A 17,920-nucleotide genomic window follows, 5' to 3' on the forward strand; every position below is an offset into this window, starting at 1 on the left:
AGGCAAACAATATTGATCAGGGTAATAAAATTATAGTTAAAATGAAACCTAAAAGTGTGTCCAATTTTTCCACTGTACTAGAATTTAGATATATTAAATACTGTTTGCGTGGGCTTGTTATACACACACACACACACACACACACGCACACTTTTCTAGTAACAAAATTTGATCTGTATTCTCATTAAACAGCTTTTATTTCAACATGAGGAAATGGCTTATTGAGCTCTCTATTCAAGGGGAAATGAGTTGAACTAAAAGCTTTCTGTCTTCCTAACTACTTTAGACAGTGTCTGTTGTAAAACGCTGAGGCTATTAACTTCTCAAATGAATCACAATATATGAAGATATCCAAATTTAATGAGGTAAATGGAAGTATGCCCAGACTACAAAATTATTATTGAGAAATGCATTTAAAGCACTAAATATTTCCCTAATTTGGTTATTAGGCTAGAATGATTCTGCTGTTGTACCACTTCTATCTAGTCCATTTAAAGAAGAGAGAATTAGCATGTTATACAGGAAGCTCCTGAAATGCTTCCACTGCAATAATACTGTTGGTATCTAGAGATTTGGCTCAGGTTTTAGATCTGTTAGGTAAGTTTTGTTTTGTAGGTTTTCATCGCCTTCCTCCCAAATTTACTGACGCCTTAAGACAGAAGAATTATTTTACTCACTGAAAAGAGGTTTTTTTAACTGTTCAACTATGACTTAACTGTCATTACTGACAAGTGAATAAACCCAGTCAATATGCTGGGTTTCTTTTAAAAAATGAAAGTGAACAGAATAATTTTGAAGAGTTGGCTAAACTCAGATGATACAATTGAAACAGTATTTTAAGACAAATTCTACACAAAACCTCATTCTATACAAACACTTTATATTAATAGCACACAACTAGATTATATATTCCTTGAAGTTGGTTGACTGTACATTTAAAATCTTCAGGTCTCAGCACAGTGCCATGAGAATACAATGCTCAATTATTGAAATATTTCTTGACATGGATGACAACTGTGATAGGCAGGATTCTAAAGATACCCCCTTCCATAAGATTCCTGCCCCTTGGTTATTCAGTCAAACAATACTTTAAGTACTGCAGAAATGGGACTTTGCAGATGCAATTAAGGTTATTAGTTGACCTTATGAAAGGGCAATTACCTAAGTGGATCTAACCTAATCATACAAACCCTTAAAGGCAGAGAATATTCTCCAGATGCTGCAGAAAAAAAGGTAGGCAGAAGAGGAAGTCACTTTGAAGCACCACCAGGATTTGACTCCCAGTTGCTGGCTTGAAGATGGAGGGAGACACAGGTCAAGAAAACAGAGATTCAGTCCTAGACCCACAAGGAACTAAATTCTGACAACCTGAAGAAGCCTGGGAAGTAAATTCTTCCCCAAAGCCTCCAGAAAGGATCATAGCCCTACCAACACCAGGATTTTGGCCTCATAAGATCCTGAGCAGAGAACCTTACCACTGCTTGTCAGACTTCTGACGTGTAGAAATGTGAGATAATAAATGGGTATGGTTTTAAACCTCTAAATTTGTGATAGTTTGTGGCAATAGAAAAGTAATGCAAAAATCAAATAAACATGAAATTTTTTGCTATGTAAAAAATTTTTACTAGGTAGGATCTTAAAATTGGGTCCTACATATAATCAGATTCACAATGGTGCCCCTCATAGTCAAACAATTCTCTTTGGGGAAAGAATCTAGAATTTAAATCTACAAGTCTGGTGCAAACCCGAGCATTGCTTCAATTCACGCAGTTCCTTTCATTGTCTTTTCAAATAGGATGCTATATTATTTGGACAGAGGATTTGGTTTTGGAATTTCTCATTTCAATTTGTAATGCTATTTCCTCCAGGAAATCCTTGATCTCTCTTTCTTCTCTGAATTACCTAGTTGTATCATGTTGATGTATCCCTAACTTAAGCCTCCTTAAATTCTGTTTACATGCCTTATATTCCTTTAATTTGAAGACTTTTGAGAAACATAACTTTTTTTTTTTAGTAGGCTGGGATACATAGTGTAATGCAAAATTATATGGAAACTTTCATGTGCAGTTTAAGGGATAAGAAAGTGAATAATTTGTCTACCCACCATCCAGGTCATTCTACATCCCAGAAGTTCTCTGTATGCTCCTCCCTAGTTGAATTCCCTCACTACTTCCAGAGATAACAACTATCCTGATTTTTGTGTTAAGCATTCTCTTGTTTTTCTTTATAGTTATTGCCTATGTTTACCTAAACAACATATTGTTTAGCTTTCCTTGTTTTGAACATAAAGTTTGTGAATTTCTACCAAAAAAAAAAATCCTGCTGTGATTTTGATTGGGATTGTCATCCCTTCTAATCTGGAAGCTCTTATTTTATTTTTCCCCCATATTACACTGGCTGAAACCTCCATTAAAAGTTAGAAAGAAATGGTGAGAGTGGATATCCTTACCTTGTTTCTAATCTTAGGAGGATATCATTCAGTCTTTCATCATCAAGTATGGTATCAGTTATAGGTTTTTCATAGATGTCCTTTATCAGATTAAGGAAGTTAATCTTCTATTCCTAGATTGCTGGGAGTTTGTTTTTTATTGTGATAAGATATATATAACAAAACATTTTTCCCATTTTAGCCATTTTGAAGTGTACAGCTCAGTAGCATTAGGTACATTCACATTGTCGTGCAGCCATAGCCACTATCCGTCTCCAGAATTTTTCATCATCCCAAAATAAAACTCTGTAGCTATTAAACAATAAATCTCCATTCCCTTCTTCCAGCTCATGGTAACCATCATTTCTATGAATTTGCCTATTCTAAGTAACTCATATAAGTGAAATCATACAATATTTGTCCTTTCATATCTGGCTTATTTCACTTAGCATAAAGATTTCTAGGTTCATCCAAGTTGTAGCACAAATCAGAATTTCCTTCTTTATTAAGGCTGAATAATATTCCATTATTGTATGCATATACCACATTTTGTTTATCCATTCATCCATCAGTGGACACATGGGTTGCTCCCATCTTTTTTGCTATTGTGAATAATGCTGCTAGGAACATTGGTGTACAAATATCTGTTCAAATCCCTGCTTTCAGTTCTTTTCAACATATACTCACAAGTGGAATTGCTGGGTAATATAATAATTCTAGTTTTAGTTTTTCGAGGAACTGCCATACTGTTTTCCATAATGGCTAAATCTTTTACATTCTCTTCAGTAATGCACAAGGGTTCTAAATTCTTCACATCCTCACTAAAACTTATTTTCTGTTGTTTGTTTTAAGTAATAACTATCCTAATGGATGTGAATTGGTATCTCATTGTGGCTTTGATTTGCATTTCTCTAATGATTAGTTAGCATCTTTTCATGTGCTTATTGGCCATCTGTATATCTTCTTTGGAGAAATAGCTATTCAAGTCCTCTGTCCATTTTTAAATTGTGTTGTTACTACTGTTGTTGCGTTTTTTTGTTTTTTTTTTTTTTTTTGTGGTACGCGGGCCTCTCACTGTTGTGGCCTCTCCCGTTGTGGAGCACAGGCTACGGACGGGCAGGCTCAGCGGCCATGGCTCACGGGCCCAGCCGCTCCACAGCATATGGGATCTTCCCGGAACGGGGCACGAACCCGTGTCCCCTGCATCGGCAGGAGGACTCTCAACCACTGCGCCACCAGGGAAGCCCTGTTGTTGAGTTTTAAGAGTTCTTTCTATATTCTGGATATTAATCTCTTGTCAAATACATGATTTGAAAATATTTTCTCCTAGAGTTTTTTTCTAATCAAGAATGGATGTTGGGGACTTCCCTGGTGGTGCAGTGGTTAAGAATCTGCCTGCCAATGCAGGCGACAAGGGCTCGAGCCCTGGTCCGGGAAGATCCCACATGCTACGGAGAAGCGAAGCCCGTGCACCACAACTACTGAGCCTGCGCTCTAGAGCCCACAAGCCACAACTACTGAAGCCTGCATGCCTAGAGCCCGTGCTCCACAACGAGAAGCCACCGCAATGAGAAGCCCCACCACCACAACAAAGATTAGCCCCCACTCGCCGCAACTAGAGAAAGTCCGCGCACAGCAACAAAGACCCAATGCAGCCCAAAAACAACAAAAAAGAATGGACGTTGGATTTTGTCAAAAGCTTTTTCAGCATCTATTGATGATGTTTTCAAAATTTTTACTTTGTTAATATGATGAATTTCTCTGACTGCTTTTTAAAAAACACTTTATTGAGACATAATTCATAGCCCATAAAATTCACCCATTTAAAGTACATAATTAAATGGTTTATAGCATCCACAGAATTATACGATCACCACAATCGCTTTTAGAACATTTCATTACTCCAAAAAGAAACCCTGTATCTATTAGTAGTCACTCCCATTTCCATCTGTATTATTCAGCTGTCATATTAATTAAGGCTGCCAGAACAAAATACCACAGACTTGGTGGCTTAAACAATAGAAATTTATTTCTATTCTGGAGAACAGAATTTATTTAATTCTGGAGGCTGGAAGTCCAGATGGCTGTCTTTGTGCAGTATCCTCAGATGGCCTTTTTTCTGTTTGTGTGTACTCCTGGTATCTCTTCCTCTTCTTTTTTTAAAATAAATTTATTTATTTATTTTTGGCTGCATTGGGTCTTCGTTGCTGCATGCGGGCTTTCTCTCGTTGTGGCGAATGGGGGCTACTCTTTGTTGTGATGCGTGGGCTTCTCATTGCAGCGGCTTCTCTTGTGGAGCACAGGCTCTAGGAGTGTGGGTTTCAGTAGTTGTGGCATGCAGGCTCAGTAGTTGTGGCTTGCAGGCTCTAGAGTGCAAGCTCAGTGGTTGTGGCACACGGGCTTAGCTGCTCCGCGGCATGTGGGATCTTCCCAGACCAGGGATCGAACCAGGGTCCCCTACATTGGCAGGCAGATTCTTAACCACTGTGCCACCAGGGAAGTCCCCCCTGTCCCTTTTCTATTCAATTCCCCACCCTTGAGAGACAAGCACTGTTTTGATTTCTATTATATATCAGTTTTGTTTGTTCTTAAAATTCATATAAATGGAGTCATATAGTATTTTTATGTATAGCTTTTTTCATTCAGTATATTTTTGATATGTATCCACTTATTCCGTATAACAGTTTATTCTTTTTTATAGTACTTAACTGTATGAATGTATCAAGTTGCCTATTCATTCTTATACTCACGGACATTTGAGTTTTTCTAGTTTTTGGCTATAAATGAGAAATGGTACTATGAACATTAATGTACAAGTCTTTTGGTGGACGTATATTTTCATTTCTTTTGGCTAAATACCTAGGAGTGGTATTGCTGGATCATATAATAGCTGTATGTAGAAATTAAAAGGAACTGCCAAAGAATTTTCCAAAGTGATTCTAGATGTTCCACATCATTTGGTGTTACCAGTTATTTTAATATTAGCTATTCTTTTTTTTTTTTTGGTTATTTGTTAATATTAGCTATTCTCATGGGTAGCCTATTGTGGTTTTATTTTTATTTTCTTAATGACTAAATATGTTGAACACTTTTAAATGTGCACATGACCACTCACATATATTATTCTGTGAAGTATCTGTTTAAGTCTTTTACCTTTTTTTTTGTTTTTTGGCCATGCTGTGCAGCATGCAGGATCTTAGTTCCCCAACCAGGGATTGAACCCAGGCCCCCTTCATTGGGAGCATGGAGTCTTAACCACTGGACAGCCAGGGAAGTCCCCTTACCAATTTTTAAATTGGGATTACAAATTTTTTTTTAATTTATAGTGAGTTGTTTTACAAATTTTGAATGCAAGTTTTCTGTCTCATATATTTATAGCTCTCTCTCTGTAGCATGCATTTTCATTTTCTTAATGCTGAGAGATTTAAGAGAAGTTTTTCATTTTGATCAAGTCACTTATTTACTTTTATAACTAGTGCTTTTTGGGTCCTAAGAAATCTCTACATACTCCAAAGTCATGAAGTTATTCTCCTATGTTTTTTCCAGAATCTTTAAAGTTTTAGCTTTTACATTTAGGTTTATAATCCACCCTGACTTATTTTTAAAATATAATATGAGGTAGAAATTAGACTATTTTTTTCCCCCTTAAGTTTCTCCAACAGTTCCATCATTATTTGTTGAGGGCTTTCCTTTCAACATTGAATTACTTTGGTGCCTTGCTGAAAATCAGTTAAATATATACCTTTACATATTATATATATATATAAATATATATTAAATCATATAAATATATAAATACATAATTTGCTATGTTCCACTGATATATTTATGAACTCTTTTTAGTTCTATTGAATTTTAACTTTATAATAATTCTTGAAATCAGGTAGTATAGTGTAAGTCCTCCAACTTTGTTCTTTTTCAAGATTATTTGTCTACTCTAGGTCCTTGACATTTCCACTTAACTGTTAGAATCAGCTTGTTGAAGTCTTTAAAAAAATCTATTGGAATTTTGTTTGGGTCTGTATTGAATCTATACATCAATTTGAGACAGAACTGACATCTTAGCAATATTGAACATCATGAATGTGGTATATATTCTCTATCTCTTTATTTTTTTATTTTATTTTTCTTTTTGCGGTACGCGGACCTCTCACTGCTGTGGCCTCTCCCACTGTGGAGCACAGGCTCCGGATGCGCAGGCCCAGCGGCCATGGCTCACGGGCCCAGCTGCCCCGCGGCACGTGGGATCCACCCAGACCGGGGCACGAACCCGCATCAGCAGGCAGACTCCCAACCACTGTGCCACCAGGGAAGCCCTCTCTATCTCTTTAAATCTTTGTCTTGGCAGTGTTTTGAACTTTTTAATATACAGGTCTTCATGTCTTACATTAAATTTTTTCCTAGGTACTTTATGTTGCTTATTGTTGACATGAAAAAGGTTTTAGTGATTTGAATAGAAGATAAAAACAGTCACAACAGTCCCTTAAGCCAAAGCATAATCAAGGCCCTAATTCTCTTCAATTCGGTGGAGGCTGAGAGGTGAGGAAGCTGCAGAAGAAAAGTATGAAGCTAGCAGAGGCTGGTTCATGAGGTTTAAGGAAAGACACCATCTCCCAACATCAAAGTACAAGGTGAATCAGCAAGCGCTGATGTAGAAGCTCCAAGTTATCCAGAAGATCTAGCTAAGATAATTAATGAAGGTGGCTACACTAAACAGTAGACTTTCAGCGTAGACTAAACAGCCTTCTATTGGAAGAAGATGCCATCAGGACTTTCATAGCTAGAGAGGAGAAGTCAATACCTGGTTTCAAAGCTTCAAAGACAGGCTGACTTTCTTGTCAGGGGCTAACATAGCTGGTGACTTGAAGTTGAAGCCAATGCTCATTTACCATTCTGAAAATCCTATGGCACTTAAGAATTATGCTAAATCTACTCTGCCTGCACTCTGTAAATGCAACAATAAATCCTGGATGACAGTAAATCTGTCTACAACATGGTTTACTGAATATTTGGATCCTACTGTTGATACCTACTGCTCAGAAGAAAAGATTCCTTTCAAAATATATTACTGCTCATTTACAACACACCTGGTCACCAAGAGCTTGGATGGAGATGTACAATGAGATTAATGTTGTCTTCATGCCTGCTTAACACAGCATCCCTTCTGCAGCCCATGGACCAAGGAGCAATTTCCACTTTCAAGTGTTATTATTTGAGAAATAAATTGTAAGGCTATAGCTGCAATAGTGAGTGATTCCTCTAATTGATCTGTGCAAAGTAAACTGAAAACCTGCTGGAAAGGATTCACCATGCTAAATACCATTAAGAACATCTGTGATTCATGGGAGGTCAAACTATTAACACTCATAGGAATTTGGAAGAAGTTAATCCCAAACCTCCTGGATGACTTGGAGGGGTTTAAGACTTTAGTGGAGGAAGCAGCAAGAGAACTAGAATCAGAAGTGGAGCCTGAAGTTTTGACTGAATTGTCACAATCTCATGATAAAACTTGAATGAACAAGGGGTTACTTCTTATGGATGAGCAAAGAGAGTAGTTCCTTGGGATGGAATCTACTCCTCGTGAAGATGCTGTAAAGACTGTTGAAGTGACAACAAAGGATTTAGAATATTATGTCAACTTAGGTGATAAAGCAGGATTTGAGAGGATTGACTCCAATTCTGAAAGAAGTCCTACTGTGGGTAAAATGCTGTCAAACAGCACTGCATGCTACAGGGAATTGTTTGTTAAAGGAAGGGTCCATCTGTGCGGCAATCTTCATTGTTGTCTTATGTTAATAAATTGCCACAGACACCCCAGCCTCAGCCACCACCAAGACAGAGGAAAGACCCTCCACCAGAAAAAAGAATATGAATGCTGAAGGCTCAGATAACGCTTAGTATTTGTTAGCAATAAAGCATTTTAAAATTAAGGCATGTACATAGATTTTTTTTAGACATAATGCTACACAGACTAACATACATAGTTATATAAACATAACTTTGATTATGCTTGATTTGTTTACTGTGTATTCACTTTACTGCAGTGGTCTGGAACTGCACTAGCAATAAAGCATTTTAAAATTAAGGCATGTACAAGACTGTCATGTGGATTAAATGAGTTATCAAATATAAAATGCCTAAAATAGTGCTTGATAAATGGTAAACATTCAACAAAAGCTAGCCATTATTAGTACAATTATGAACCTGTGGCAGAATGAACTCTAAATTCATATTACTTGTTTTAAAAATAAAGTATCACTAGAAAAATAAGCAAATAATATGGTAGTCTGAATGTACTTATTATGCATTTTAACAATGATTTCTACATAAAAAATAAAGAAAAGGAAAGTAGCAAGTTTAAACCAAAACAATAAATAAAGTGAATTAATTTTCACAAAAAGTATAAGTAAGCTTTAGAAGAAAGAACTTTCTTTAAAAACCTTAAAATTTATTCAAAAGCAATAAAATAACAGTTTCTATGAAGTATGAACTGTATATAATAAGTAAACACAGCACAGTACCAAAAATTCCATTTTTCATCACATCAACGTCTTCTTTTAATTACAAATTTTCTCCCTGGAATAATGCAAATTAATAGATTATTATTTGAAATACTGATTTAGCATTAAAAGTCCACTATAATAATGAGGGGCATAATTTAAAGCAAGAGTGGAAAATATTTAGTCAGTTGAAAAACATGAATCAGAATGTCATTAATGGACCACATCGATAGAAAAAGCAAATAAATCTGGTTGGGGAATTAGGAGGGAGTGCAAAATTAAATTGATTTTAAAAACAAAAACAGGTGACAATAAAAATAAGATATTTAGACATTGGTGTCACTTTATGGTTCAACTGAAGGCACAGTAAGATAGATGAAGGGCTACATGAAAAAAGTCAATGAAAAAGAGAGAAGAGAGAAAAAAACAGAACAGGAAAGGAAAAAGACAAGAGAGAAATGTTGCACAAAGAAGTAGCACAACATACAAAAGTGGAAAAGTCTCAGGAGATTCTAATACTATAGGTCAAATATTCTTGTTGTATCTTGGTCTTTGCTTGGGCCAGGAATTTGAAAATATTATCATGTCTCTAGGTACTTACCTGTACTCCTACTTCATCTTGTTTTTTTTTTCCACTTTTAATTGTTACCCAATCACTGATTTTATCAATTCTCATTTTTCATCTTATTGCGCAGTATACAGGACCATATTTTGTAAACTACTTTTCTTTTTGAAAATAAGAGGGATAAATAATACTCCTTTCAACTTCCTAATAAACTGTGAATTAGCTAATTAATTCACAACACTTCTACTGCTCTAATCTAAAACAGGAGTTCTTAACTTGAAGTCTGTGAACTCCTTGAAATTGTGTTCAAAATTGTGTGCATGTGTAACTTTTTGTGGGTTTTGAAACTTTTGTCAGAGTCTGAAAGCAAAATACTACTGTGGTAGAGGCTTTATTGTGAATGGAATTGCCAACATAGTTAACCATTAAGAAAATCAGTATTGGGGCTGATCTTCTTGTTCCAAGAAAGGAAGCTAACACTTACTTAACATTTCTCACATACCAATTTCTATGTTCTTTCTGCTGCACCAGTGGACTTTAAGATTGCACTCTTTGGAGCAGGGCTAATGTACGTCCTAAGCACAGTCCAATAGTGATGCCCCCAGCCCTTCCATTGCTTAAAATAAAGAGCTTTATTTTACACCTTTACACATATTAACTGATGAGTTAAATGCTATCAGGACTTAGCCTGCTGGTTTTTACTCTCTACAGAAGTGAAACTCACACCATGAATTAGAAACAAATGTAAATATCTGACAACACCTTCAAACCAAACTTTAAAAATTAGTCATTCACCATACCAAAGAAAGATTTTTTTAACAGTGTAGATTAAATTGGAATATGGCAGATAAAGACAATAACAAAAAAGTCTACTATAGTCAAGTGTGGCAGTGAAAGGGTTAAGGGCATGATAGCTAGAGCAAAAAACTCTGTGGTGCTCCCCTTCCCTTGGTGCCCTAAGCTTGTACTTATTTTCCTTAAAAGTTAATCCAAGGCTGCTCTGTAGTTTTTGCATGAGCAGCCATGAAAGAGGTGAGCAAGTAATTGGGTAGAGCTCAGAAACAATTCACCCTCAATCAGATAAACTATCTTTGTATCTGACTGACATATTTGTGTTTCTTTATAACATTTCATTTAAACAACACTCCTTGGCTTTTTAAAAGAGCTTAAAAAGTCTGCTTTTAAATCGGAGACCAATCCAATGTCTACTTTAGTGATGGGTGAAACAAGCTGAGAACCAGAACTAGCCTGTACATCAAGGTTCTACACCCCAATTTAAAATACTTCATGTCAAATTTTACAAAGTGGTACACAGTTATTAATGCAATGCACATGTAAATGACCATGAAGGTAGTTAAAGAGTAAAACCATAGCAAGTCAAAGTTTCTTTCAATAGTAGCTGTCCTAGCTCTGAATTTTCTTACTTTCCATTAGAAAAAAACAGTGAAATTAGAAAAGAAAAAAATGGAGGTCCTACAGAAAAAAGCATTGAGAAGACATCTTCAGCCACCTTTTCCTCAACATTAGGTATAATCAGTAAGTAATGACCATTAGAGAACTGAAAAAAACCCACAGATGAGCATTTATCAAGCATCAGTCCTAGCACAGGTTCCAAAGGACACCGAATATAGTTCTCAGCAACCAAAAGAGCCAGTCCTTTCTGCCCAAGACAAAATTAAGCCAACACAGAGGCTCATGAGTTATAAGAGTCCCAAGTGAGCCTCAAGTCATGAAAATTGACAGTGAAACCGAGCAGGACCCTGTGGGGCTCCTGGGCACAGAAGCCTTTCTGTGTTCCCCGTTTATTGTTTGTAGAAAATAGGCTTCAGCCTCCATGACCTTCCCTGAATTCCAAAGGGCAGGTTCAAACCGTTGCTAATCAGGGAAGGGAGGGGACACAGAGACAGACAAAGGAGGAACAGTCCAAAAACAATAGCGCAGCCTTGGGGCAGGGTCCTGGTTCTGCCTCAAGGGATACACATAACAATATCTTTGAGCTCTTCTGCAGAACTAAAACTCCCAACAAATGGAAGATGTTAACTACTTGAAGCATTCTTCATTCCAGAGAGAAAGTCACAGTTTGATAACCTCGAGAACCACAGAAGCTCATCAGGAAACCACCTGAGGACAGATTAAAGGAATACAGGCCCTGCACATACCCTGATCCTTATCAGCAACCTGCCCTTGAACCATTGCTATAAAATTCCTCACCAAACTCCCTGGGTTTTGAGGCTACGAGCCTGCTGTATCCCCCTTTGCCTGGCAAAGCAATAAAGCTCTCCTTTTCTACTTCACCCAAAACTGTCTCTGAAATTCAGTTCGGCACCAGTGCACAGAGGCCAAGTTTTTGGCATTAACAGTGGTTAATGCATTTAAAACTCAGCAGAGTATCACTAGTGTTAAAAAACAAAATACAACCAAGTATATTTGAAGATCTAATTGGCTTTATGCATGAATCAGATAGCATTTCATCTAGTAAACAGAGAGGTGCTCAGAGTGTTAGGGGAAACACTGACTGAAACCGATGCCCTAGCCAGGCACCATAGTAACCACTTGCATGAATTACCTTAAACAGGAGGTCCTGGGAAGGAATGCAGAATTAACAAGCTACCACCAACCGGAGTAATTCAGGGAAGGTCAAAAGGAGAGAGGAGACACCAGTCCATATGTCCTAGCACCCTCCCAGAATTCTCCTCGCTGGAATCCATCTTGGCTGAGTGATGTGTGTGCCACCAGGAAGGACCCTGAGTCAAAATGATTGGCCAGAGACAACCTGGAAACTAATCCCATCACCGTAAAACCCTGAAAGCCAGTGGCAGAGCAGTCCTCCTGGGTTCCCTTATCCTCCTGCTCTCCACCCAGGTGCCCCTTCCCAATAGTCTCTTGCTTTGTCAGCACATGTTTCTCCTCAGACAATTCATTTCTGAGTGTTAGAGAAGAGTCCACTCTCAGGCCCTGGAAGGGGTCCCCCTTCCTGCAACAAAAGGAGCTGTACAATATGGAAGGCTTTAATAGGCAGAATCTGGGCAGGATAAGACAGTTATTAGCAAAAGAAAAGAAAGGATTGTTTCAGTCAAGGTCACCTTTCTTTGGGGGAAGGGTGGCAGGGGTCTTATCAGGTAGATTACCCCGCTAATGCTGATCGGAAAATTCCAATGATTGACTTAAAATTCCACTCCTAGGAGAGGCTGCAATTAGGTCTTGGTTTGCTGTCCTAGGGGCAAGTGACTCCACTTTGTGCTCCACCTTTTTTTTTTTTTAACACTAGCAATAAATAAAACTATATGTGTACAGAATTTAACTTTGGCTAGATTTTCTTAAGAACTGACTAAAGTATTTTGCACTGAGTTTCCATGATAATAGAATAGGTAAATTGATTTGCAATATTCAAATCCATCTATCTTTCCCAATGAGCTTTAGAGTGAGAAATATTCTATCAGCTGTGTAGTAATTTTAAGTCCCACAACCTTAATCTCTAATTGACTAAGTAGTTGCAAGACCAAACTATATAATTAGACAGTACTGAAGAAAAGATAAGTACAACTATGTAAATAGTATTATCAATAGTGGTTAAGAACAGAGACTCAGCTTCCTCATCTATATAGTGAGAATAATAATAGTAGCCACTAAAATAGAAGATTTGGTATTATTAGGATAATAATAGTACCTATCACAAGGTTGTTAATAAAGATTAAATGAGTTAATCTATGTAAAGCATTTAGAATAGTAAATCTATCACAAATTTATCCTGTATAAATTCTATTTTACCAAAAATAAGACTCTTGTATATCCATGACTGTAAGGGCCATTGGAATATAGCAGAGGTTCTTAAAGGGAGCAGTACTCTCCCCTAGGGAACATTCTGGAAATCTGTAAAAGTACTTGTTGGTTGTCACTATGATGGGGAAAAAGGGACATCCTGTTGCTGGCACAGAATAGACAGGGACAAAAGACACCAGATGTCTTATGGTTTGCATGGCAGTTCTACACAACAAAACTATCTCCTTGGCAATCCTACTAGACTTCCCTAGTCCATTTATATTTTCCCACTCTACAAGATAACTGTTTCATATACCTCCCCTCTTCTTAAACCTCTAATACCCTACCCTGCCTTAGCTGATAACCCTGTTTCTTATTTCACTAAGAAAACAAAGGCAATTAATAATGGAATTCCTCCCCTGCCACCATGTGTTTCTTCCACTCCATGTATTTCTGTACCCTTATATTCTGCCTTCCTTCCCAGTACAGTGGATAAACTGCCCCTTCCTTTATTCAAGGCCAATTCTACTTCTCTTCTGGATCCTGTCCCCTTCAGCCTACCTTAAGGATTTTACTCCTTCCACTCTGTCTTGCATTATCAGTTTCCTCATCTACTGGATCATTCCTACCAACATACAAAATGCTGTTTTATCTCTTATCCTAAAAAACAAAATAAAAAACTCTCCCTTGACATCACATTCCCCTCATTTCTCTGCTCTACTGTATATCAAGAGTTGTTTATTCTTGGTGTTTGCATTTCTTCTCCTCCCATTCTTTGCTGATTCCACTCTAATCAGGCTTTTATCCTCACTATTACTCTGAAGCCATTCTTAAAAATGTCATTAACAGCTTCCACATTAACAAATATGATATCAATTATCAATCCTCACTTTATTTAGCAACATTTGACACAGTTGATCTCACCCTCCTTCTTGAAGCACATTTTTACTTGGCTTATGGAATATTATTATACTCTTCTATTTTTCTCCTATCTCACTGTTTACTTCTCAGTTAGCTTTAATTTAAATTATCGATACTCACATGCTAAAAGTAATTTAGCCTTACTAAATTAGGCTTAGTTTTTGGACTTTTTTCTTTTTTTAACCTCCATTAATTTCCTTGATTTAATCCATCATTATGGCTATAACTACCATCTATATGCTGATGATATCTAAATTTATAATTTGTCTCATAAATGCAACAATTTATCGTCTTCATCTGGACATCTAATAGAACTCTCAAATTTATATCTAAAATCAAACCCTTGATTCTCTCCATGCCTCCAAATCTGCTCATCTCCTAGTATTCCTCATCTCAGTAAATGCTCAGTTACTCTGGCTAAACTCTTTGGAGTCTTTCATGACTTCTATGTCACTCAAAACCTATATCAAACACTGTTTGCTCTACCTTCAAAATATATCCAGAAATTGAACCATTCTCAACACCTTCACATCTATCCTCCTGCCTATCCAAAATCATATCCTGCCTGGATTTTTACAAGTAGCCTCCTATATGTTCTCTGTTCTTGTCCCTTTATCATCCATTCTTCATAAAGCAATCAGAGTGATCCTTTAAAAACATAAATCAGATCATGTCACTTTCTTAAGCATAACCCTCTGATGTCTTCCCATCACACTTCAAAAGGAGCTACAAGATCACTATGGCACCCCCACCTCCACTACCCTACCCTTGGCATTATCTCTTATCACATCTCCTCCCTCTTTTTACACCAAATCATCCATACACCTCCTAGCAGTTTTTTGAACATACCAGGCATGCTACCACCTCAGGACGATAACACTTGTTTCCGTTCCTCCAATGCTCTTCCTTCAGATACTGAAGTAGTTTAATTCCTTACTTCCTATAGGACTCTGATCAAACGTCATCTTCTCATGAGACCTTCCCTGATCACCAGATCTAAAACAGTATACCTGAGTCACATTATATCCTCTTACCAGCTTTTCTTCATGACACTTATTTCCACCTGGCATTAGAGCATATGTTTATTTACTTGTTTATTGATGATCTCCCCACTAAAATGTAAGCTCTGTTTGGACAGGGTCTTGATCATTTTTGTTTTGTTTATTTCTATAATCCCAGTGCCTGGTACATAGTAGATGCTCAATAAATCCTAAATGAATTAAATGGCTAAATAAATGATATACAGTAAACACAACTGTAGTTTTAAAGGCTAGATGAAAATTAATTTTATCAGGCTTTATAGAAGTTTGCCTTGTTTATTTTACCATCTTACTTGTTTGCTATACACTTGAAATTTCATAATGTATAAATTTTGTTTTTACCAATACCATTATTATTTCTAGTCTTCTGCTTATAAATAATAAATTAAGCTTTTTCTTTTTTTTGGCTGTGCCACGTGACTTGCGGAATCTCAGTTCCCCACCAGGGACTGAACCTGAGCCATGGCAGTGAAAGTCCGCAATCCTAACCACTAGGCTATCAGGGAACTCCCCAGATTAAGCTCTTTTTAATGTAAGGAAGGACGTGGAGAAATGAATAGAAGCTCCAACAGTCTTTGTCTTGGATCCATTCTAAAAACACTTTTTAAACTTTTTAAGCCACCAAACCTATTATGATATGTTTGAAATGAGGCAAATGGGCATTTGAAAAAAGCTGAAATTACCTGGAAGAGATTCTTTATTTCTCTGTGCAAACTATAGATTAACTGCTTATAAACAATGTCGAGTGTCTGTAAGGTATGTAAGCAGGGACAAAGTTGCCTCTTCAGTATGATATGCTCAGGAAAAATGGGAGCAGAAAAATCATGTGAATGAGATATTCTGAGCCACTATGGAAATTCTATGACCAAAACAAAGACTACCTTAATAATCTTTACTAGAATGGTTTCCAGGAAGTCTAGGAACACAACTAATTTTGGAACTCCAAAAAACATTCTCTAATACTCTGGAGTTCAAAATACTTTCCCAGTATGAGGTAGAATTAGTCTTCAGTCAAATATAGAGATTATATTTAATCAAATATATAGGCTACTTTAACAAAAGGTAATTTTCAAAGCTTAATTTTCAACTCTACTTATCTGGGGTAAAAGCATTCTAAACTCACAATGAAGTTTTTCATACTTTCAATATTTGTGTACATCACCTAATGGCATTAGTGCTTCATTTAAACGTATGGGTTTCTTTCTTACAGAAAATAAAATGATACTAATTGGAGACAAATTATTATAACTTCTAATGTATGAAATACATACCTGAGTTGAACCAGCACCTGTTTGCATAGAAGACTTTTTTAATAGTCTCACTTCTTTGTTTATATATCTTAGCATTCCACTAAGTGTACTGAAGTCATTATTCTCAGAACTATCATCTTCTAGGTCATATGGGAGAGGTTTAAATGAGTCTGACTGGGTATAAGTCAGATCCTTCTGGCTTTCTTCTAATGTTGAAGGTTGTTCCAATTGCATTTTTTTTAAGTCCTGCAGTAATTCTTCAGAAAGATCTTCATCACTACGAGTTCTGAAACTAAGGTCACTGGCACTAATAGAGCGACGTAGTTTTCTACACTTGAAGAAAGCTGTGTGAGAATGCTTAGCAAATTTTGAATCTTGAATATCAGGCGCAATTTCTACTGGAGATGTAAATGGGGCTGGTAGAAACTTGATGTCTTCTGCCCTTTCATGTCCAGAAATTTTGGCTTGCAATCTGGTTAATTCCGATTCCTGTAGAAAAATTGGTACATAGTAGGTGCTGATTACATATTTCTTAAATGAATGAATTACTTAGAAAATCAGACTCTTAGAAGTCATCTAAGTTAAACTTCATCCTAGTACAGAAATTCTTTTTATAACAACTCTTGAGTTTTCCAAGCTCTGTTAAAACCCTTCATTGTGGGAAAATTATCTATATTCACTAGAAATATGTTTAAACTATACTAAGGAATTCCACTGAAAATTACATTTTCCTTATAGAACTTTTTCTTTCTTAGTATTGATGACAATATAAATTTCTATTCAAGACTGAAATCTTACATCTAAAAAATTTTCTGCAAAAGTATAAAAAGGTATACAATCATTTGTTAATCTAACATACATACATACAAAAAACAATGCCCTGCAGAGTTTTCTAATAGGAAATAAATGTCTATTAGCTACTCTGCTTTATATGTCATCATCACAAGAAATCTTTACTAGAAAATTTTCAAAGAAAAGCCTTTAAATGATTAATAATATTTAATAAATTAATCCTTATTAAATAAACTTTTCATTTCTGTTTTTCCGTGTCCTTCATTTGGGTCCTCTGACCCAACTTTGGGATCCTAAGAATAAGATTGCATACACTGAAAAGCGATAAAGCCAAAAAAAAAAAAGGGAAGACATTTTAATTTCAAAAGTTAAACATACGTAGTAGTTTCCTGTTCAAATACATTCTCCTTTTCTTACAAGTATCCATAAGATGCATATTTCTAAACCAGTCACTTTTAAACTGATAGTTTCTATTCTTTCTAAAAATACTGTACTTATAACTAAAACTGTCAATAACCACAGTGTGCATTGCAAAATGAAAGTTTAACATGCATATTTCAGTCCTTTGATGTCTTTACAGTACTTTATCTAGATAAACTTGATTTATAAGTGGCAGAAGTGCGAATTTTTTTTAGTAAGTCTTGTATTCACATTTTTATAATCAT

The 17,920-nt window shown here is 36.3% G+C and overlaps 1 protein-coding gene across 7 annotated transcripts in view; it reads right to left on the reverse strand.

The window, feature by feature from the left end:
- Positions 1 to 8,731: 8,731 nt before the first annotated feature.
- The window catches only part of CCDC18 (coiled-coil domain containing 18), a 117,905-nt gene continuing 108,716 nt past the window's right edge, over positions 8,732 to 17,920 (reverse strand). For 4 of the 7 annotated variants that reach the window (XM_029228832.1, XM_029228833.1, XM_029228835.1 and 1 more), the window contains 2 exons: positions 16,485 to 16,952; positions 8,872 to 9,004 (listed from right to left, as the gene is read on the reverse strand). In XM_029228832.1, coding sequence (XP_029084665.1) covers positions 8,990 to 9,004; positions 16,485 to 16,952 — 483 coding nt within the window. In that variant the 3' untranslated portion in view covers positions 8,872 to 8,989. Of the gene's footprint in view, positions 9,005 to 13,327; positions 15,170 to 16,484; positions 16,953 to 17,920 lie in introns of those variants that run through there. The other 3 variants (XM_029228829.1, XM_029228830.1, XM_029228831.1) reach the window with 2 other exon arrangements.

The sequence above is a fragment of the Monodon monoceros genome, unplaced genomic scaffold (genome assembly GCF_005190385.1).
Source record: "Monodon monoceros isolate NGI ecotype Baffin Bay Population unplaced genomic scaffold, NGI_Narwhal_1 Super_Scaffold_18, whole genome shotgun sequence".
Classification (NCBI taxonomy): domain Eukaryota; kingdom Metazoa; phylum Chordata; class Mammalia; order Artiodactyla; family Monodontidae; genus Monodon; species Monodon monoceros.